Source organism: Passer montanus, unplaced genomic scaffold (assembly GCF_014805655.1).
Source record: "Passer montanus isolate IOZ18808 unplaced genomic scaffold, ASM1480565v1 scaffold48, whole genome shotgun sequence".
In the NCBI taxonomy this organism is placed as follows: Eukaryota; Metazoa; Chordata; class Aves; order Passeriformes; family Passeridae; genus Passer; species Passer montanus.
In genome coordinates, this window is record NW_024369707.1 from 684989 (window position 1) to 707585 (window position 22597).

The following is a 22597-nucleotide window of genomic DNA, read 5'->3' on the forward strand; positions in this document are numbered from 1 at the left end:
AAGATTAAAGCTCATCCACATCACATACAGATTGGGTGAAATCTTCATTGAAGGTGTGGGGAAGGGATGAGACAAGGCTGCAGAGCTTTTGGGTCTTTCAGGAAGGCTTTTATAGTTTAGCAGTTTTATCTTTGTGATTCACTGTCTGTTGTTCACTAGGAATCTTTCTGAGATTTAGGGCTATGTATCAATACTTCTTTTTCTCCTGTATGGACAGATGGAACCAACACATCAAAGGCAGCTTTAGATTAATCACATACTTTTACTCAGAATGATTTCAGTAGTGTTTTTGGAATGCAAAGATCTCATCGTTTTTTATTCTAAAGGACTTTTCAGGTCAGACTGGTAGCAGGTTTGGCTGGGATGGAGTCAATTTTCCTCTCAGCAGCCCATATGGTGCTGTGTTTTGGCTTGTGACAAACTGTTGATGAAGATGCCAGTGTTTGAGCTGTTGCTGAGTAGCACTCGCACCGTGTCAGGGCCTCTCACTTTCTCACTCTGCTGCCCTGGCAAGTAGGCTGGGGGTGGGCAAGAGGTTGTGAGGGGATACAGCTGAAGCCTCTGACCCAAACTGACTGAAAAGATGCTCCATATATTTTAATATCTTGCTCAGCAATAATTTAGCAGGAAGTGGCTGTGCTGAGGTTGGCCATTGATCTGCTGGTGGTTAGTGACTTGGCTTGCCTTACTTGTATGTGTGGTTGGATGGGTTTTGGGTTGTGTGTTTTTTTGGTTTTTTGGGTTTTTTTAAATTGCCTCCTCTTTCACTTATTTGTCTTGACCTATGAGGTTTCTCCTCTTGATTTTTACCTTTCTGATTCTCTCCCTCATCCCTCTGGGAGTGAGTGAGTGGCTGGTTAGATGCTTACCTGTCATCCAGGCTCTACCTACCACAGACTGTTTCTGGACATGTTAAATATGTTTGAAGCAATGTAGTACGTTCTGGGTTTAGGAATTTTGTGGTTGAGTTCTATTCTAATCACAGTCTATTGAAAATACAGTAATGTTTTTGGGTCTTTTTTTCTCATTGAGATGTTAATAATGTAATGAAATAATTGTCTGAATTTAACAGAAGATCAGATAGACACCTATCTGCTGCATGTACAATGTCTTCATTGGATCAAGCTTCAAGTATTGCAAAAGGAACCATTTCTTGTCAGTAATTTCTTAGTCTGTATTGAAGATGTTCTCCTGACTGTGGTGGTTTCCAGCTAGGAAAAAATAACATTGACTTTTGGCTTTCTTAGTAGTCATACTAGCCAATTCTGTGACCTCTCTCATTCTAAGGAACTTGTGTGAAAACTAAAGATGTAAAGCATGCTCCAGTAGTGCTAAAATACTTTCAAAACATCAGAAGAAAAGGAAGATGTTCCATGCAGGGAATTTTTAATTCCAAAACATGCAATGGCTTCATGCCTGCCTTAGAAAACAGGACTACCTGAAACTTTCTGTCAAGGTATGCTTCTGTTTTAATATAAACATACAGGATTTTGCTGGACATTCCCCCCTTTGATATTCTTAATCCTTTTCTCATTATATAAATTCTGCTTCTTGTTGCTGGTAGCCTTACCCTCTCACTTGTTTCCCCTTCCTGTGGTGGGGATTTTTTGGTGTTTATTCTATGCTTGCTACCTACTTCTGAAAAACTTGCACATGATTGATATCCTCAGAGACCTCTGTTCCTCCAGTCTGTTTGACTGAAGTTAAACTGTAGTGTTAGAATTACTGAGAGTCAGAAACTGACAGATGAATGATATGACTAAATATATTTGAAATCACAGTTGGAATATGTAGGACCTCTATTCAGTGGTAATTGTCAGGAAAGTCTGTTTTTCATGAAGTTTTGCTTCTGAACGCTCTTCAGTCTGTCACCACGTAATTTGAAGTCTGATTATTTTTGCATATAGAGGACATGATAATGCAGACACTTCTGGGTTCTTTCTCCAATATGGCATTATATTTTCCTCCTCTCTTTTGGACTGAAAAACTCCTAAAGCAAGCTTATACAAATGCCCATAGTGGTGGTCACTCAGCTGGGGAGGGAGACAGTCTTGTCTGGTTTTGGCTTGACTTATCAAGGCTTATGAAGGACCTCATTGGAGTGATGTCCCAGATCTGTCTTATGTGTTACAATTTAAGACTTGGAATAAACTGGGAGAAAAATCACAAACACCCACTGAAAAGTTTCTATTCATAGGACCTATTCTGGGCTTAAACGCCATTGCAAGGCAAGTTTAAAAACAAAAAAGGCAACTATTAGTCAGCTTCCTCTTTCCAAAGTAACATTTCACGTTCCTTCTGAAGTTAATGAGGCTGTGATATTCTTCAGGGTTTTGGAAACTTAATACACAGACAGGTGTATCCTGCAAAATTTTATATGAGGGTTTTAAGCTTCTTAAAAAGGATATATACACATCACTATTCTGAACTGGATGTGCAGTAGTGGCTGCTGGTTTAACTCCTGCAAACATGTTTACCTGCCAAGCTCACATGTTTCTAAATGATGGAGACCTGTTAAAGATGCCCTTCAGATGGGGAATTTCAGCTCACAGTGTTTTGAGTTTAGAAACCTCTTTGCCTGAAAGAATGATGCAAATGATTTTGTGGCAGTTTAGGAGCCTGCAGGAACAAGTAGTACATTTTTTGGCTGCTCTCTCAAAATTGGCTTGGATGGTCATCTGATACTTCAGGGTGCAGAGCCCACGAGCTTCCTGGGTGCTGATGGATGCAGTTTGCACCAGACATCAGCTGTTCTCAAACTAGTGTTCAAATTTCATTTGCCTTATAGAAATTGCTTATAAAATTACTACTCCTTGAGTAAGGAATCATTACAGACATTACATTAGAGCTCTGTGCTCGTATGGAGTAATCTTAAACCAGCATCCAAGCTGTTTTGCAGAACTCTATAATTTTGGAATTCTGTGTACTCTTTGAAGACCTTACAGACTACGGTTATGCAGAAAACAGGATAAAATAAGTTTCTTAGATTTAAGTAATTTCAATGATAAAAAGTGCATTTTAGAAACAATTGGATTGTATTACATATCTCAGAAGTGTACCAGCTCAGGATTCTGGGGAAGGGACACCTAAGCTTGAGTCCCACCAGCTTGACAGGTGCCTGCAGTGGTACTTAAGGGACATGCTCTGCTGGAGAATTATGAAGCCTTTTTCCCTTTGGTTTGGCAGTCTGAACAGTTGGTACATTTGTCAAGTTAGACCTTCACTACTCATTTCATTAAGAGCTCCGGGTCTTGTTGCTTATGAGATTGCTGTTTCCTAACCTGTGTTGTGTTGAGGATACAGGTGGAACACAGGGATCAATGAAATTGGTACTACTTGTGTTCCATCAAAAATAGTTGGCAAGTGCTGAACTGAAGCATTTAAGTTTCTATGAAAGTCTCATAGTGTGGTTTTTTTGATGTTATATGACTCTTGTTTTTCTCTATCCAATATTCTTAATGCTCAGGGAGCTGTCTTATATTAAGACAACAAAATTAGTCTTGCTCACTAATTGAAGATCATAATGATGCAGGTTTTTTTATTATGCATGTGGGAGCCATACATAAAGATGGGTTATTGCCAAGTAAACATTCAAACAAAACCTGAAATAAAGACAATTCATTTTAGGCAGTGATTTTGTAAGGATGAAACCAGTTATTTTCACTCTTAACACTTTTGAGGAAACATGAAAATGGTGAACTCTGACTGTAGGAGCTTTTATGAGATAATACAAAATACAGACAAATGAATTGGCAATGAGAAGTGATAGGTAGTTAAGGCCATATTCTTCTAATTAATGGCTTAGTCTTTGTGTTAATACATTATTTTTTGTGTTTTGAAATGTTAATTCAACCTTCAGTTTGAGTCAGAGCAATAATTAAGTGTGAATATGTTTCTATAGAACTCAAAAGTAGACTTAGAAATCTTCTGTTTCATATGTTTCTCCATATGAGAACATACTATATGTTCATATTTCAGAAATATTTAATTTAACAACTTTTTTTTTTTAAAAGCTTTTGGGCACAAATAATTGTTTTGAACAAGTGAAACCATTACAGTTAAATCTTAGGATTTAGTCAGCAAAATTTGTAAGAATATATTTTAATTTTATAAGTTTAAACATTGTATTTTTAAGATTGTGGGCAGACAAATGTGTAAAAAGTTTCATCTTTGTATGAAGGTCAAGATGATTTTGTAGTGTAACCAATTTATTTATCTACAGCCGCAAATATATGGCTGAAAGATTCAGATGTTTTATGTGGTCTTCATCAACAATGTGGATGTAATTGCCTGAAGTTACTTAAGCTTTCTCTTCCTTATTGTATCTTACTGATGGAATCCTTTGTGGATGTGTAGACTGTATCTTCCTCTTATTGATTCTTCTATGCCCACGGCACATTAGAGCTTATATTTTCTGCATCACAAAAAGCTATTTCTGCAACATTCAAGAACTGCTTTTGGCTCTTTGACTTTATTTGTTGTCATGAAATTGCCATGCATTTGGCTGTGTGTTATTTCAGTGAGAAATTATGTTATTACAATGCGATTAGAAGTATGGAAGTAAGATGGATTGTCGATCCATAGTGCATGGGAAAGGTTGTTTTGTGGGCTAGGAACATTGTTATGTTTGGCAAGAGACAGCACTCTGTGCCTGTGCTCCCTCCCCTTGCAAGTGTTCCCCATGTGGTGTTTGAGTACGTGCTCAGTGGTGCTCTGCCCAGTTTCTTCAGTCAGGAGTCCATTTACTGGGACCCTGAGCCAGCAGAAGGAACACAAAGGAGTTTTAGGCCTTTCTACTTAGGGTTATCCTTGGATATTTTTGCAACAAAAACATAATCTAACTTAGCTAGACAAAGAGGGTCCACCTTTGGTTTCTTTACACTCTTTGTTTCTTTTTTTGTGACAATTAAATTCAGAGTTAGATTTTTCCCTTTGGTCCTGCCCATATTGCTGCACTTACATGCAGAAGATGATCTACAGTGGAAAATCATGTCTAAGGCTATTTGGTGAAAAATTGTAGGTCACAGCACATGGTGAAAAGAAAACTATGCTTATTAATATGGAAATACTGTCATCGGTAATCCTTGGAGAGTCTACCAACAACAAGGTCCTCATGCAAATGAAGTTTATTTTGAGGTTTACTGTGGGCTGAGTTACACATTTTTTTCTCCAGACATCTTGCCTTAGTTTTGGTTTCATCAATCTGCACATACTGTCTCAGTATAATTCATGGAGTTACTAGTCTGAGCTGGAAGCGTGCATGCAATTTTACACTACACTAAACTTGCTACCTCAGGGGGTGCTTATCAGGTAAACCAAACAAAGTAAAAGGGAGATGACAAAAGGCTGCTACAGGTGTAAATTAAGTGAACACTTACATCCTAAAGAGAGTTCTTTATAATACTGCTTAATGCAATAAAAATTAGAAATGATGGCTGATGTTATTTTATTGAAGCTTTTTGCAAAGGCAAGTTAGCTTATGCTACAAGAGCAGTGTAATTGCAGAGGGCATGTTTTGGATCAATTTCATCAATTTCTGTAATGCAATTTATTAAAATATATGAATAGATTGAAATCTTGCAGAGACCCCTGGGCATGTAAAAGGGAAATAAAGTTTGAATCTTATAGGGCTTGATTAAAAAACAAACCCCAAACAACCCATTAAAAAATTTTGCATCTTAGATTTGTTAGCACACAAAGAACAACAAATTCTAAGGAGACTACGACTGTATTTACCTCAGTTCTAAGGAAAAAAGCTTTTTTCTTGGGCTCTTTTAAGTGTTCACATGTACAGTTGTTTGAAAAGCTTTACCAAGAGCTCTTCATAATCAAGTCGATGCATAGTCCAGATTGTTCGTGATTTCATAGTGCTAATGGGGAAAAAGAGCAGTTTCTGATTTTATTGTGTTGAAGTTGGAGAGTATTCATGTATTTCTGTACTGTTTCTTTATTACATTTGGTAGACCATTAGGAATTTTACTCAGCAGTTAAAGACCTTTTTCTTTTTTGATGTGTCAAATAACCTTGAATTTTTAATGTTTGAAAATGAGGATTAAATATCCCAGAGCCATTCATTTTGTGGTCTGCTGACACTTCCTTGAAAAAGCCAGTGTGAATTGCAGATCAGCAAATTCCCTGCTGTTAAGCTTACAACGTCCCTAGTTTTATAATTACACCCAGCTGATTTCCAAGTGGGCTTTCACATGCTCGTTGGTGCAGTGCGAAAGCACCTTGCAGGAAGCGTTGGGTTGATCTCCATCGGGCCGTGTAACGAGTCCCTTGCTGCAACATCTCGCCCCTCCCCTAAGCGAGCGGCGCACACCGAGCCCTGGCTCTGCTGGAGTTGCTTCTGTTTTCATGGAGGAGATAGCAGTCCTTGCACTGCAGCAGGTGGAGCTGCCTTGGATCGAACGCGGGCTTCTGGCTGAGAGGATCTGAGTGTTACTTTGGGCCGTGAGACAGTTGTCACTTCAAGCTGGCGCTAACGTAATTAAATTTAAAGCTGACTCAAAAATTTTAAAAATGGACACGGGATTTTTTCTTTGCTTTTTTTATAAGGTCTGGTTTCTAACGTGAAGCAACATTTTTCCTGAAGGATTCAACCTATTTATATAAAGGCTTATTTTTGAACACTATGGACCTAGATTAAATGTCAAAGACAGGCAGCAAGCAGCGCTTACAGAGGCATTTTTCTGGAATCTCAGTCACGGATCGATTGAAGTGCACAGGGTCTGAAAAAATGTCTCCTAGCATAAAAAACTTGGATTGTTTTTCTCCGATGCTATGCCACTGTAAAGTAGCATGTACCAACAACACAATATCTTTAATGTTTGGATGTAAGGTGGGTCTATAAAAGGACTTTCCTGGAAATGTAAGCTGCATTTAATGAATGATTGCCTTTGTGTCTAATGTAACTGTACCTTAAATTTCTGGTTAAATAAGTGTGTGTTTTGTTCCATGCCTTACTCAATTATCCGAGCTCTTAGTGATGGAGACATAAGTAATGAATTATCATGCCTACTGTTTAAAGATCCCTTTGAACAACATTTTGAATTTACTGAATGCCGCATGTAAAATGTCGTCATTCTTCATTAATCAGCATTAATCATCATGTAATCAGTTTATTGCACTTGGCTTTCATTTTCTTCAGCTGTAGAGAATTAAATACACAGGAGACTTGCACTGAGATACAGGGCTGGAAATGCCTCCTGACATCATTTTGATGGAAGCAATTGTTAGTGGCAGGTTTGGGTTTAACAGTGCCCTCGGGCATTTAGTCATTTCAGGACTACATCAACTGTTTAGGTTTCAGAGGAATAAAACATATATAATTTGGTAATCATAGAATGGTAAACAGCATATACTCGGTGTTGTGTCAAAAATGCTTTTTAAAAATTTCTTTTCAGTGAAATTAACATGCAATGTCAAGGATATGAGGAGACTGTTAAGTACTGGAAAGCCACTTGAAAATTAAAGGGATATGTGTATGAAGTTACTTTTGAGGCAGAAATTAGGAAATCTTTCTCTCTAAAACTTTCTTTATATATTCAGGGTTTCCAAGTCATGTTTGTTATTTTTAACAAAAAATATTTCAACCAGAATTTATTTTATAAAGTGGGATCAGTTCTGTGTGTACATATATGCTCACATATATGTATGTGTGATGTGTTTATATATACATGTATATATACATACATGTATCACAAAATCTTGGTGGTGAGTAAATGTCACCTATGTTAGGAGTGAGGAATCTAAATTTTTATGGCACTTTTGGTAGTAGAAATAATATAAAACTTAAAGTTGAATGCATTATTTCCAGGAGGAAGACTTTGCCTTGTCGTGAGTTTGCTTTTCCTTCCTGCGTCCCAAGCATTTTTCAATTGCAAACATGTACCTATTTATTGATGCCATTTGGAAACTACTTGATACAACTCTACAGTTTCTTTTCTCCTCTTTTCCTGGAACTGCACTTTCCTTATTTATACGACAAGCTCATGTTTAAACCGTGAACTTGGGAGGAAAGCCGTGGAATGAAAATACTCTGGGGCTGGATTTTGCCCGTTGAGCTGCAGAGCAGGGTCGCTGTTCACTTTAAGAGCAAACTAAAAATATCCAGCCAGCACGCAGGCAGCACTTGGGGCATGGAGCGGCGGGGCCGAGCGATGGCGGCGGCCCCGGCCCGGCCCCTGCGCTGTCCCTGCGCTGTCTCTTCCCGGCCCCTGCGCTGTCTCTTCCCGGCCCCAGCGCTGTCCCTGCGCTGTCTCTTCCCGGCCCCAGCGCTGTCCCTGCGCTGTCTCTTCCCGGCCCCAGCGCGGTCCCTGCCCGGCCCGGGCGGGGGCGGCCGCCGGGGGGCGCTGCCGGCGCCGTGCTCGCCCTCATGGCAGCCCTGGGCTGCGCGCCGGGCTCCGGGCGCGGGGCCGGGCAGCCGCGGCCTCCCGAGCGGGGAGCAGTCGCCACGGGCCTCCTGGAACGCCATGGGCGGTTTGTGCACGGGCTCGGGTTGTCTGCGGGTAAACACGGCTCGCTGCTCATCCCCAGTGGGCTCCCCGCGTCCTGCCTCTCCACCACCCGCATCCCAGAGGAACGGAGAGTTTCTGTTTGAGCCGGGACTCCGGCTGTGCAGAGATTTTGCAGCAGGCAGTTGTCAGTTTTTGAATAAAAGTTGTAGGGCTGGATGGTACTAAAAATAAAATGCTCTTGTCCTCTGAGAAGATACAGCCTTTGAATACTGAGTAAATATTTAAATGACAATGTGAAATAGTAATGCACTGTACCTGTACCAGTCCTTCATGTAATGAAACAATTAATCTCTCACAAGTCATCACACAGAACAGTGTTTTCAATTTTCTCTTTTGGCTACATGAACATTCACAGTCTGAGCATTGCTTCTTTATTCTCTTTTCCTTGGCCTTCTGGAACAGGTGAACTTTATTACAAATACTTCTGGAGTTTTTGTAAATGTGTATACTTATCTTCAACTGTTCTATTGTTTGTGGATGTCCATGACATGAAGCATTACATAAATGAGTTTAACACTAGCTGTGCATTTTGACATATGATGGAACACTGTGACCTAAATAACCGTGTTATGAGCACTTGTATTCAAGATACAATGTCAGACTGAAACTGTTCAAGACGGTGAAATGCCTTATGTCTTTGTCGTAGCTCTAGTTATTAGAGAACACTTAGTGCTTTTATTTGAGAATGAAGCAGTTAGTTACTGAAAATACTGAACTTGTGTTTGGAAAAGCAAACCCAACAATCAAAAACCTTCCGATATTGCAGATCATTCAGTTTATAATTTGTTGATGCCTAAGTTGGTAATAATACTCAATGTCCTGTTCCATGATCAGTGAAGTTCTAAAAAGACATGAACACTATCATCTTTTGTTATATTACTTGTTTATTTTGTTTTTCACAACCTTTTAACTTATCAGTATGAATTGCTGTTTACCTGCAAAGAGATTTTATTTGGCTTTCATAGACTTCTTGTTTTTTACAAATAAGAAGTTTTCAAGTTGACTTCCATTCTGCAATAGTGGAGCATCCCTTTAGTTTTGTCTGGTTTTTTCCTTTGTAGGAAGTAATAGTGCCTTTGTAGAAGGCACTATTATTTTTCTAAGCACTAGTCTCTAGTTCAGCACTAGACTACAGGAAAGACAAGAGTCCTTTCAAATTTAGTTTAACTGGTAAAATGGAGAAATTATGAAAAAATAACTAATATTTAAACTTGGGAAATTGTGTGCAAATGATCTAAAACTGCTTGGTTTCATGTTGCCTGTTCATACTGCCTCACAAAGGGTCTGGTCCAGTGAGCTACTGCATATTTATCAAATTCAAATTGTTAGATTTACTTATTCCAGTCTTCTTTTATTCTTAACCTCTTTGTAACCCTGCTTGGACCTGTAAGTGAAAATGAAAACTTTACCCAGGGACAGACTGTAAGTCAGACTGTGCTTTCCTGGGATTTGTTGCTTTTGTTGTTGGAAGTGAGCAGTAACTTGGGAGTTGTAGGGCTGGTGGGTGGGGAGGGCTAAAGTCTGGAAAAGGAAGGGAATTTGAAATATCTTCTTTTAAAAATACAGATAAGCGACTAGGAACTCTAAAGTGAATCTCTTAGAATAGGTTTCCTAAAACTTGTCTGTGTTTTTCCTGTGAACAGGTGATCTCTATTCTGATGAATGGTGCTATAAAATGTCCAGAAAATCCTTGTTTGTCCTGTGTATTGTTGCAGATACTTTGTTCTTATTTTTGCCTAACTTTGCTAGGCCTGAGAGTTGAAGCAAGGATGTTGTGGCCCTGAAAATTATTTCACTGTGGTGAATTCATTTCTGAGTTTCATCTCGTGAAAACTAGAACTGGTTTATTAAAGTAAATGGATTTTTCAGTAGTTTACACTGCTGACCATACAGTTTGGGGACATGTCAAAACTTAATGAGGGTATAATTTGGCCTGAAAATATCCTGTTAACTATGTTGCATCAGAAGAGAAATATTTTAAATTAATTTTGATACACCTGTATTATGCAACAGAATCCTCTGGGACAGTGTCTCTGTCAGAAGTATGTGTTAAATGTTTAGCACTTGGTTTCTTTGTACTTAAAATCAAGGTTATAAATTGTAAAGCAGTCCATAAAGCTCCTTAAAAATGAGGTAAATTATTTGGCCACTACCTGAGTGCTGGGATTTGTGCAGCTGAGAATGTCTGCCAGTTCAGAGCTGCTTTGCCTCACCTTTTTCTTTCGTTTGATGAGTCCCTTGCTTGGCTGGCTCTTGTAAATTAGGGTCTCCCTGGAGCCTGGATTTGGGTTTGGGATTGCATTCTCTTACTTGTAAGCAGTGTAATGACCTGCTCTTAGCCACTGGAGCAGGGTTGGCATTAACTCTTTACCTGCTTTTCTCCTTGTTATGCCAGCATTGCTGTGTGCCTCAGCTTGTCATGAGCCACTTCAGGGAGCTACAGAAAATTTATTACTGCTGGAAGAGGGGGAAAAACATTCTGTTGGATAAGCTTGCTGAGCTTGCTCATGGTCTAAAGTCAGCTGTGTGCTCCCAGCAAGGGCCAGGGAGATGAAGTTGTGCAGCTTGACCACGAGCAAGGGAATGGGTTCTGCTTCTTCAGAGCCTGGCTGCCCTTGGAGGGAGCTGGGCTGGGCTGTGCTGTGTCTGTAGAGCTCTCTGGAGGGGAACTCACACAGGGCTGTGGAGCAGCAGCACAATTACCTTGGAACAGCTGACTGAGTTCTTGTTCAGGGGCTGGCATCTCCTGGGAGAGGAAGGGAAGGGGCAGTGGTGAGTGGTGACTCTTTGACCAGCCAGCTCACTTGAATGGGCTGCCTCAGACAAGAGGCACTGTGTTCAGGGGGGTGCTCTGCAGTAAAGCAGTAGAAACACTTCCATGGAGAATTGGCTGTTACAAGATACAGTAGTTTGCTTTACTTAAAGCATTTCACTCAAAAGTAGTTTGAAGGGCTGTGGTACCTTTCAGAATAGGTTGTAGTGTGGATATTGTGTTTTCATGCCCTTCCCAGAATCACAGGATCAACAAGGTAGGAAAAGACTTTTGAGATCCCCAAGTCCAACCTATGACCTAACACCACCTTGTCAACCACACCACGGCACCAAGTCTTTTCTCAAACAACTTCATGTCAAATAGTAACGTTAATCTCAATTACTACATCAAAATCTAAGTAGCAGTTCACTTTCAGATTTTGTTGAGAAGATTGTAGGCTCTGTCACTGCCTTTTAGGGGAGAATTATTTACCATATTCTTTACAACATCTTTTCATTTTTAATGAAAATAATGAAATACTCTTCTAATAAAACTTCATATGCACTCTTACATTATAAGCACTGATACACTCTATAATGTAAACATGCATCTATTAGTGAAACCTAGAGCCTGTTTGCATTCAGTCATGTTCAAGTATTTGTTTCTAATAAATATGTCTGGTTTCAGGAAACAAAGCAAGGTAATTCTGTGCTTTGTCTAAAGATATTAACTGTTCTGTAAAGGAAATGAGTTTTGATTAACCCATGACTATTTGACTTAGGAGTGTGTTCAGGGTTTTTGTGTGAATGTTGTTGTGTGTGCCCTGGCCCCCACAGTAAAACTGGAATGATCCACATCTAGTTTGTACAGGATCTTCTCTGAGATGATCTGGAAACTAAACCCACTTTGAAATCATTTTCCTGTATTTCATAAAGAAATCAAAGCTCAAGGTCTGCTAGGGATATTTTGGATCACAAGTACAGCCTTCGTCAGTGGAGCAGGCTGCTTTAAGCTCACTGAAAGTCCTACATTCTCTGATGCTGCAGGACATTTTCTCTGCTTCTTGGAGCTCTAATGTTTATTTTCTCTAATTGCCAATGTGTTCTAATTTATACTCTGGTAACGTACCCTTGTATTTTTGGCCAACACTTTAAATTATAATTCTTCCCTGTTTCCAGTGTTTAATATGGCTGCTCTAGAGAGCTAATGTCAACTCCTTTCAGGGTTTTATTTTGATAAGTAAAAAACAAGTTAATCTCAGAAAAAAGATGAATGGCAGCAGTCTGAGGCTGAGCAATCCAGCATCTCACTGCTGCAGGGAAAGGAAAGAAAATGAACTTTTATCTTCCAGTAGTAGCGAGCTATTAAGTTGATTATCTCACGAATCCTCTCTGGTAAAAATTTGAAAAATTAGGGCTTTTTGAGTAACCATTGCAATTTTTTTAAATTGTCAGACTTCACTGTCTCTCCTTCGGTACATCCAGCTGAAGAGAAGGTCTGAAAGTTTTTGGAGTTGGGTTCTTGTGGTAACAGAAGTCATAATGCTCTTGCTTTCTTCTTAGGAGTTATTTCTTATGCTGGAAGAACTGGGTCTTGTGCTTCTCTGCTAATTAGTATTTTTGGAGAAAATACACTTGAATTGCTTCTACTTTACAGCTGGGTTAAGAATGTGTTAAGCCTTACAGGAGCTGATAACTGATAGATCATTTCAAGCAGTTACTTTGTAGTTGATCCTGTATATCTTAAGTTCGTCATGTTGTAGGTGTTTTTGATGAAGGGAATGGATCTTTGTGGTAACCTGAAATAGAAATTGCATGTAACTCTTGAGAGGGTTAGAAGTTATGCACTGTTTGTCAGATTCTGCCTTGGTGGAGTGTTCCTGTGCTTACAGACAAATCGGTCACTTGCAGTTCTCTACTGGGTTATGATATACAAAAGAATTATCAGGAAAATGTCTGTTTTTGACTTAAGCTGTAGTATATAGATCTTGGAATTTTGTTTAAAAGAACCCTGTAGGAAATAACAATTACTTTTCCCAAGGCTAAAATGATTATGTGTTTAGAAGGTTTTTCTGCACCTTTAATAATATTACATTATTTCCCTATAAACTATTAATAACTATTTATGTACTTGGGAGTATAGTAGTAGTGTGTGAAAGTGAATGTGCTTAGAAAGTGTTGGGATGTTTCTTATGGACACAGTAAACCCTGCTGGGGTTTAGGTAGCTTTGTAGTAATTCCAGGTGGGACTAAAAGGGCTGGAACAGTTTTGGATAGGACCAATCTTTAAAATAAAAATGCTAATTAATATTTTTATTTATAGATTTTATTGCCTTGAAGTTAGCAAGGTCAAAAAACCAACTATTTCTGTCTGGCTTAGGTTTTCTGGATAGTGTTTTCTCATTTCTGTGGTGGCCTGAACTTTTCCTGTATTTTTTTTTCAGAAATACCGCTATCAGGATGAGGATACACCCCCACAGGAGCACAGCTCTCCACACATCGCCAATGAGGTGACAGGTCCAGAGCTGGTTCACGTATCGGAGAAGAATCTGTCACAGATTGAGAATGTCCATGGATTTGTTTCCCATTCTCATATTTCACCAGTAAAGGTAGGCATTTTTAAATAGCGAACTGTTTTGGTGTGCGCCTCAGGAATTTAATTTTGTAGGACAAAAAAATGCATGGAAAACACTTCTTTCTGTTTTTTATGGAACTGCTCAATCGTGAAATTTACTTAGTATACATTAAAGCATTGCCTTAGTTCCACACATTCTAACTAGAAATATATGGTAGTAAAATGCCCAGAAAACAACTATAGATTTTGGATGTAGTTTTGAGGGGCACTGAAGGGGCTGTCGGTTTCATTGTGGATTTTCAGTCAAAAATTGACCTGTAGAGTCAATTCCGATTTTGTTTCTGGTAAATATTTTAACTGAGGATCTATGTGCAATATGTAATAAGCCAAGTGCCATATATATCTCTGGAGTTTTTCAGCTTGCAGCACCTTTATTTGCAAGATTGCTTCAGTAACTTGAAGACAGATGTAAAGACAACAAACTGAGTGTGAGGTTTGGGAAGAGGTAATAGCAGGCAGTTTTATTTACTGTGTTAGTAATAGACGTAGCTCAATCATGTTCTGAATAGCACAGGGTTTTTGTGTGTCAGACTAAATGCTGTTTTCTATAACATCTCTGAGTCTTTATGGCTTTATGGCTTTGAGGGAAAAGTGGAGAAATTATTTGATACTGAGGAATGTTTGGGCTTTAGAGTGATGAGATGGGCTTACATTGTGGTAGGCTTACAGCTTGGTGCTTTTAGCATGAATTGTTTGTGTGCAGTGGTGTCCTTTGTAGCTGCAAAGAACAAACGCTGTTACACGAGAGCAGCCCTGGGGAGAAGGACTTGGGGGTGCTGCTGCATGAGAGGCTGGACATGACCCAACAATGTGCACTCATAGCCTGGAAAGCCAGACATGTTCTGGGCTGCATCCAGAGCAGAGTGGGCAGCAGGGGAGGGAGGGAGGGGATTCTGTCCCTCTGTGCTGCTCTGCTCAGACCCCACCTGCAGTGCTGCATCCAGCTCTGGGGTCCCTAACAGAAGAAGGACATGGACCTGTTGGAGCAGGCCCAGAGGAGGGCTGGGATCACAAAGATCATCAGAATGCTGGAGCACCTCTCCTGTGAAGACAGACTGAGAGAGTTGGGGCTGTTCATCCTGGAGAACAGAAGGCTCCATGGAGACCTTAGAGCTCCTTCGAGTACATAAAGCAGCTGCAAGAAAGCTGGAGAGGGAATTTTTGCAAGGTCATATAGTGACAAGGACAAGATGGGGAATGGCTTTAAAGTGAAAGAGGGTAGATTTAGATTAGATATTATAAGAAATTCTTTCCTGTGAGTGATGAGGCCCTGGCACAGGCTGCCCAGAGAGAAGGGGTGGCTGCCCCATCCCAGGAAGTGTTCAAGGCCAGGTTGGATGGGGCTTTGAGCAACCTGGTCTAGTGCAGAGTCTTTGAGCCTGTGGCAGGGAGTTTGATCTAGATGATCTTTAAGACCCCTTCCAACCAAAACCATTTTATGATACTTTAAGAAAAAAAAAAAAGTTTTGAATGTAGTTATATTTCCTTTTTTTCAATGATGAAGAAAAATTTTGTTGAATGTATCACCTCTTTATCATTGATTTGTAAGGATTCTGTAGAAGAACCAACTGTAGTGTGTGAATGCATTTAGTAATTGTTTTCCAGCTTTTAGAAAAGTTTTAAAATGTATATGGTGGTATTGAACCAGTGATTTTTACTTATATCTCCATAATGAACTCTCAGTATTTTTCCATAGTCTTCGGCTAGGCAATCTGAATTCTTTAAGCCCTAATGAATAACCTTTCAGAAGTGTGCTATATTGCCCTCTGAAGAGCCTTCTGAGAATACTCATGTGACAAAGCTTTCATTTTTGGGAATGGCTAGAAATTCAGATTTTTCTGACGGAGTTAGACACACAGTAACACACTTCCATGTGTCTAATTCCCTGAATTTATTGGTGTTTGGAAAGTAATGAAACACCTTTTATGTGCAACCATTAGAAATAAATAGAAGTCCTCTTTCTCTGGGGGCTTAAGGTCAACTCTGTTTATTCACAAGCTTTTTCTAATTCCTAGAGCAGTTAATCTTGCCTTGTAGAAAGCATAAGGGGATCAAAAAGGCAAAGAGGGGAGCTCTAAAACTGTCTGGAAGAAAGAAAACTATTTTTGAAATAGAATTAAGCAGAATTAAGAATTAAGTATAGTTACAAAATAGGGTGAGGCCTTTTCAAAATACTCTGTGTCTTAGGTTTCTGAGGAGTGCTATTACATGTCTCACATTGGTAAATGCTGGGAAATTATCACTCAGTAGAGAAGAATGTTCATAAGGGAAGTATTTCCACTCAGTTTGCATTACCATTTTTAGCATATATCTGATTATTTTCAGGTAACTCCTCTCTGTTAATTTCAAAGCAATGTATGGTAAATTGAAATTGTTCAAAGCTTTGTTCATCTGAAAACTGGGGCGGATGTTCCAGGCTTTGGTCGTTTTACCAGCATTTTGTGTAATTTTGAATTCTGATGCTAATTTACTGCTGGCTTGCTTCTCTCCTGAAGGAAAAACCCAAGGTTGCTGTTATATTATTAGCATAGCTGGTCTGCTCTGCTTTTGGTCTGATGATCTGCCAGGTGTTCATAGTTTTAGCACAGCTCGTGCTGAAGATGAATTTAGCAACAACAGCTCTGATTTAAGAGTGCTTTGTGTGATTTGTTTGGTAGGTTGGCTTGGTGCACTGTGCAAGGACCAGGTCTTGGCTGATATACAAGAGCTCGATCTGCTTTCTTCAATGGTTCATTGCTTAAGGAAACTAAATGTAATAGAGAATGTTGTGTTTATGACATTAATAAAATAAGAGGAGTTTGTTTTTTTGTTTTAAATATAAATGTTAAATGCACTTAAAATTTTAAATACAGAGAATTTGAAGTCATCAGTGGTTTTATGATTATATGTTGCTTTATAAGCAGTGCTACAGAGGCCAGTAGAATTGGATTTTGAGGAATACCTTCTGTTGTAGCAAGCTCTCTTCAGTATGGAGCAGTTATATAAAAGAACAGAAGAACTACTGAATTTTGTTCCTGAGAGAAGCTTTCAAATACTCTAGGACTTAAAACAGCTTTTATAACTTTGTTGAACAGGTGGATGGTATTTCAAAAAGTAGTTTTCAATGACCAAAAGTACTAATGTGTATCCTAAATTTTTAGATGATGAGTATGTGATTGCTATTTATCAAATATTAAGTACTGTAGTAAATGAAGGTGGTTTATCTTCGTGACAGGGGAATGGGTTACCTCAGATTCAGATCAGGTTAAAATATTGCATGTTTGCAATAAGCATAAGAGAGAATAGCTGTACTGATTTAAAGTTTAAGTGAGGCTTACAGGTTTTGTCTTGTTGGAGCGGAGCTTTGTCAGTTTAAGAGGAAATGTTTACTTCCTGTGTGTCAAGTAACAAAGAAGGAAACTTGGCCCAGGAGATTGTGTCTTCTGTTCTCTAGGACTGTGTGAAATGGAATGCTAATGCTGTAAAAAAGCTTTTAAAAGTATTTAATGGTAGAGAATCATGAAGAAATAGTGGAAACAGTCAAACTTCAAATCCCTCACAAATGTTCTGTCTCAACGTTTTTGAGGAATCTGTTCAGGTGGGTGGGCAGCTCGTGCCGGGGTTTCCCCGGTTCGGGGTTTCCCGGTTCGGGGTTTCCCGGTTCCCCGGGCCGGCGCGGTTCCGGCGGGAGTGCCGGTGCTCCGCCGCGCGGCCGCGAGGTGGCGCTGCTGCCGCAGCCCCGCGGGGCCGTGGGCGCTCAGCCTTCGGAGGGTGCGTGTGGGTCAAAATCGGGGTTATCGGACAGCTCCCGTCCGCTGAGAGCTGTCAGAGGTGTGTGTGGGACCAAGCAAGCTGTTAAACTCTGGAGTGCAAGATGAAGTTTTCTATCAAGGAAAAAAGCTTTGAATTACAGGTTATTACAAGGCTACAAAATAGTGGGTCATGGTACAATAAGAAAAAAATAAAAAAAATCAGTGATCTTTCTTTAGAACAACCTGGGCATGACAGAATATTTATCTCATATATATGATGTAGCATGGCAATGCAGTATTTAAGTGTAGAACCAGACTGGGGCTTCCATATATTTCTGTAATTTTTTTTTGTATTGTGTGTTGGTATTTGGGGCTAATATTTCACTGTTAATGCAGAAGCTCTAAAGGAAACATGTAATAATTTGTAAGCTATTAAATATACCTTGTACTGGAAAAATATACCATGACTATCATAATGAATCTTTATCTTGCTCTGAAATAAGTTCTTAATATTACCATATTCAGTGCATTTCCATTATATCCATAATTCCCATTTGCAATTTGCTCAAGTTCTTAAAAAACTTTTCAAAGTAGTTGATAAGTTTATAAATTATATCCTCATGTGTCTGCATGTGGTTACAGGAAGCTAGACTTACTGGTTGAGAAAAGATTCTGCTGTTCTTGTTCCTTTAATAAAATCTTTTTCAATGATCTATCTCTGGAGATTTTCACCATAGCACCAATCTTCCAAGGGTATGAGAAAAATGCCTGCATCTGGTTTGTTCCTTTCATGTGACACAGATGTGGACAGCTGAACAGAAATGTATTGGTTGGAACATTGTACTGGCTTTAGTCTAGTAAGGGGCCTAAAATTGCTTATTCATACTATATGTGAAAATTTTAATTACTGACTGAATCATACATCTGTAAGGAGCTAAAGACATTCTACTAGTTAAATATTTGGTATCTCTAGAACAGCCTTGTGCAATCATCAGTGGAGTAGCAGAACACTCCAGGAATTGTGAGAAGTAGGTTTGGGTTAGTGGGGGAACTCTTGAACTTGTAGTTCCATAATCATGGACTCTTGTCTGTATTTCATGCAGCACAGTTGGCCACTTTCCTGTCCTCACATGTTCCCAGGAATGGTCATCCCTGTGCAGGGGGTGCTGGGGACAGGCAGTGCAGGGATCAGCCTTCCCATTGCTGCCTGTTCCTGCACAGACCTGCCCTTCTGGCTGGGGCTGTTGTATTCTGCTGCAGCACCTGTGCTTCAGGTGATGCAGTAAAAATCCCCACTTCCCTTTACCAAAGGGAACATGTGTATTAATGTTGTTTATCCATTTAAAGCACTTGGAGGACTTTTTTGTGGTTATATAAACTTATGCCAGTGAATAAAACTATGACTTCATAATATTATGACATTAAATGCAAATGAGTTACTGTTTTCCTGTCTCTGAACAATAAAATGCTTCAAACTGAGGTGAAATCCTGTTCCCCATTGAATAAAAGATTGAAGTTTCACCCCCAAATTCTAACAAAAGGAATCTTTTTGCCCAGGTGAAGCAGCCAGGTAATACCCTTGAAGCAGTAGCTGTGCCCAGTGCCAGTGCCCCTGTGTTTTTTCTCTGCCTACCCCTTGCAATGTCAGATCTGGAGAAAGTATTCAGACTCAATTTGCATGAGAGTGCAAGTAGTCTTTTATTAGAATGAAAGCAATAAGACAGAGTTTACCTTCTTTGGCTCCTGTGAACCACTTTTGGAGCTTGTGATGGTGGTTGAGCAGGGAGGGATCACTCTAAACCTCCACTGCTGAGAGAGGCAGAAGGTAAGTTGGGTGTTTTATTTGACCTAGTGCAGAGTGCCTGAAGGGTGAGAAGTGTGTCCTTCAGCCTTTCCTCTTCTCTTGCTTAGAAGCAGCAGCTTGTGGTTTTGTGCCCCCTATCCTGAGCTTTGTGAAGTGAACACACAGTTTCAAAAAAAGTCTAATAGTGTGTCAGCAGTACCCAAACCTTTGCAGAGGCAGGCCTTGTAATCCTAGCACAGCAGTTCTGCTGACTGCATACACTGTCTGTGAAATAAATACCTTGTGCCACTTGGTGCATGCCTGCTTTTTTTCACATGTTTAGTCATCTTTGGAAAAGTATTTCCAGGACCTAATGGTATTTAAGCTTAATGGTTTTAAATTAACCCTAATTTGAAACTGCTCATCTATTAGTGCTGCAGTGTGTGTGCTAGCCCACTTACCCTGACTGTGGCATCACAGGAATGAAAGATGGCAAGGTGGTACTTGTTCTTAAAATAGCTTCCAGGAGGGAGAGGAGAAATTGGAACTCACTCTCATTTCTGTACTGGCAAAACACAGTGAAACTGTTCAGAAGGGCAGAATCAATGAGCATGTGGAGAAATGAGAGATGAGAAAGCAATGAATGCATTGCAAAGAGAATTTCTGCTGCACAAATCCTTTATAGCATGTGTTTAAAGATCATCTTGTTGATGTAGGTTTCTAGGCTTCCTTAGATGCACACAATGGACACACTCAAAAAAGATTTTGGAGAAACTTAAGCTGTCATGAAATAAGAAAAAAAATATTTTGGGATTTGGTTGTTAAAAAAACCAAAGCACACAAAAATTCTCCACCGAAACAAAACCAACAACAGAATGAAAATAAAGGGTAAGAAGATCAGTAATCATGGATGGGAGGTTACCAGAAGGATCTTGGAAGAACCTGTGTTCTCATTGCATCATCTAAGAGGAATAAGAGCTCAGGGTTATAACAGATTAATGGAATAATCATCTCAGTACTCAATTTACAGTCAAACAGGCAAATGGAATACAAGGAATAATCAGCGAAGCAAATGGGAATAAAACTGCATTATCTTATCACTCCAGAAATCTCCATCATTCATTATCTTGATTAAGAAGGCAAATTTAGATACTCAGAGGAACAAGAATGGTCAGAGATAGAGGGCAGCTCCTGTGGAATGAAGAATGAACTAGTTTGACCCCTCCAGTTGGTAAAGATGGTATCAGGAGATACCAGTGAAACTACAGTCAGTAATGCTGAGTCTCTAAAATGACGAAATGACTAGAGAATGGTTATTTCAGAAATTAAACTTTATATTCAGAACTATAGATGAGCAGGTGATAGTTGTTTTACAGCCTGTAAACTCAGTGATCTACAGTCAGCCTCTGACTTGGAAATAATCTTTCAACTGCTGGTAGTCTTTTGGTTTCTAGCTATACCAGCCAAGGTATTACAGCATACACTGCTTGTTTCTTCAACTGCAAACAAGCACCTTAATTTAACTCCTTCCCATTAAGCTGTATGGAAATGGCTGTTGTATAAGTGTGCATATTTAGAGCATGTGGAGCTGCTGTTAAACCAGCCTTCTCTGTTAATTGGGAGAGTGTTTCTGCTCTCAGGGAGGCTAATGGTCTTTATGATTTGAACTGTGTGGGCTCAGGGTTAGCTGACAGTCAAAGTAATTTTACCTTCCTCTTTGCCCTGGTTGATTTTCTTGTCCTGCTCCAGTCTGAGCAGGCAGGGGAGGTTCACCTGAAGGTAAAGATACTGTTTCCATGTAGAAATCAAAGATCAGTTAACATGTAATTTGCAAGTTGGGTTATGGTTATGAAAAGGTTGCAATCTGTTACTTTTTTCTAAATTGAGAATTTGGTAAAGCTTTGCCATCTTCAGCAGAAAGTCAGTGCTTCTGGTGTTAGGAGCATACATAGAATACTGGAATCATAAAGAAAAACTTGAAGATACTCTCAGGCACACTTATTTTTAGACTAGTATCGTACTTCAATGGTCACACTTAAGAGGAGCTGTTACACAGTCTTTAATTAAAATGCATTGCCCAAGTTCTTGATAGGTTTCTGATTTTAAACTCCTGTAATTGAAGAATGTGGAAATACATGCAAAAGTGTCAGTTTGTGTTTTATAGTAAGAAGCAGTTGACCAAATCTGCCCAGTTCTCCATAAGGATCTGCTCAATAAATTCTTGTCAACAGAGACAAGAAAGAAAAACTGTAACAGATGGACTGTGGATTAATCCAAACATTAGAACAACCTACGATACTGTAATCAACAGCAAGTCGTCCTAGAAAGGGGTTACACTGTTTTCCCCCGAGATTTTCCCTGAGCTCTCGGTGCAGTTGGGTTCATTTTGATGACTGAAGCAAACCTAAGGAGACTTGCATTAAACACAAGATGTTTTTGTCAGTCTGGCGTGCCAAAAAGATGGGCAGGAGGTTCATGAGCAGGATGCGGAAGACCAGGCAGTTTAATCTGCCCAGATTGGTAGGTTGTCTGAGGTGTATTGTGAGTAATAAGGTAATGATCTTTTATATTAAATATTTGTACTAAAATAGCTCATTATAGAATAATTGTGCTGGGATGTTTACTTATAAGCTGGTTTCAGCAGTAAGATATGTACTTTTTGTTGGTTATTTAAATGCCATTGGGTCAAGAACTATCCTTCAGTCCTATCTGAACTAAAAGTTAAGATAGATTCTATAGCATCTCTTAGCAGAAAGGGTTAACAATTTTTTTGCTCCACAGTATTTGTGTCCTGAACTCCTGGGATTTGGTTAAGAATACTGTGTATACTTGTTTATGAGACTTATGCCAGTAAAAGTTTGTTAAATCTAGAATTCTGAGAAGTTTAAGAAAGAAACATGAGTTTGTATCTGAATTCTCAGTATTGTTTTTGTTCCCATACCTGAAGAGTTTAAGTTGCATAGTCTTATGTTTGAATATCCAAGTTCTGAACATTTCTTTTGTCTCTGTTTTTTGTCAAAACCTAGCTGATACTGAAAATAAAATAAGTAACTGCCATTGTTTTAGGTGATTCTTGAATTTTCTCTGTTAAAACAATCAGGTTTTTTACCTTTAGGGTCTGTGCTTATTTTAACCAATACTTTGTTTAACCAAATGGTGGTAAAACTAATATAAGACA

At 39.3% G+C, this 22597-nt stretch overlaps 1 protein-coding gene across 12 annotated transcripts in view; it reads left to right on the forward strand.

Moving 5' to 3' along the window:
* Positions 1 to 22597, forward strand: part of DLG1 (discs large MAGUK scaffold protein 1) — a 118007-nt gene that overhangs the window by 13712 nt on the left and 81698 nt on the right. For 4 of the 12 annotated variants that reach the window (XM_039722253.1, XM_039722250.1, XM_039722244.1 and 1 more), the window contains exon 2: positions 13715 to 13879. In XM_039722253.1, the coding sequence (XP_039578187.1) occupies positions 13715 to 13879 (165 nt within the window). Of the gene's footprint in view, positions 1 to 13714; positions 13880 to 22597 lie in introns of those variants that run through there. The other 8 variants (XM_039722241.1, XM_039722243.1, XM_039722247.1 and 5 more) reach the window with 4 other exon arrangements.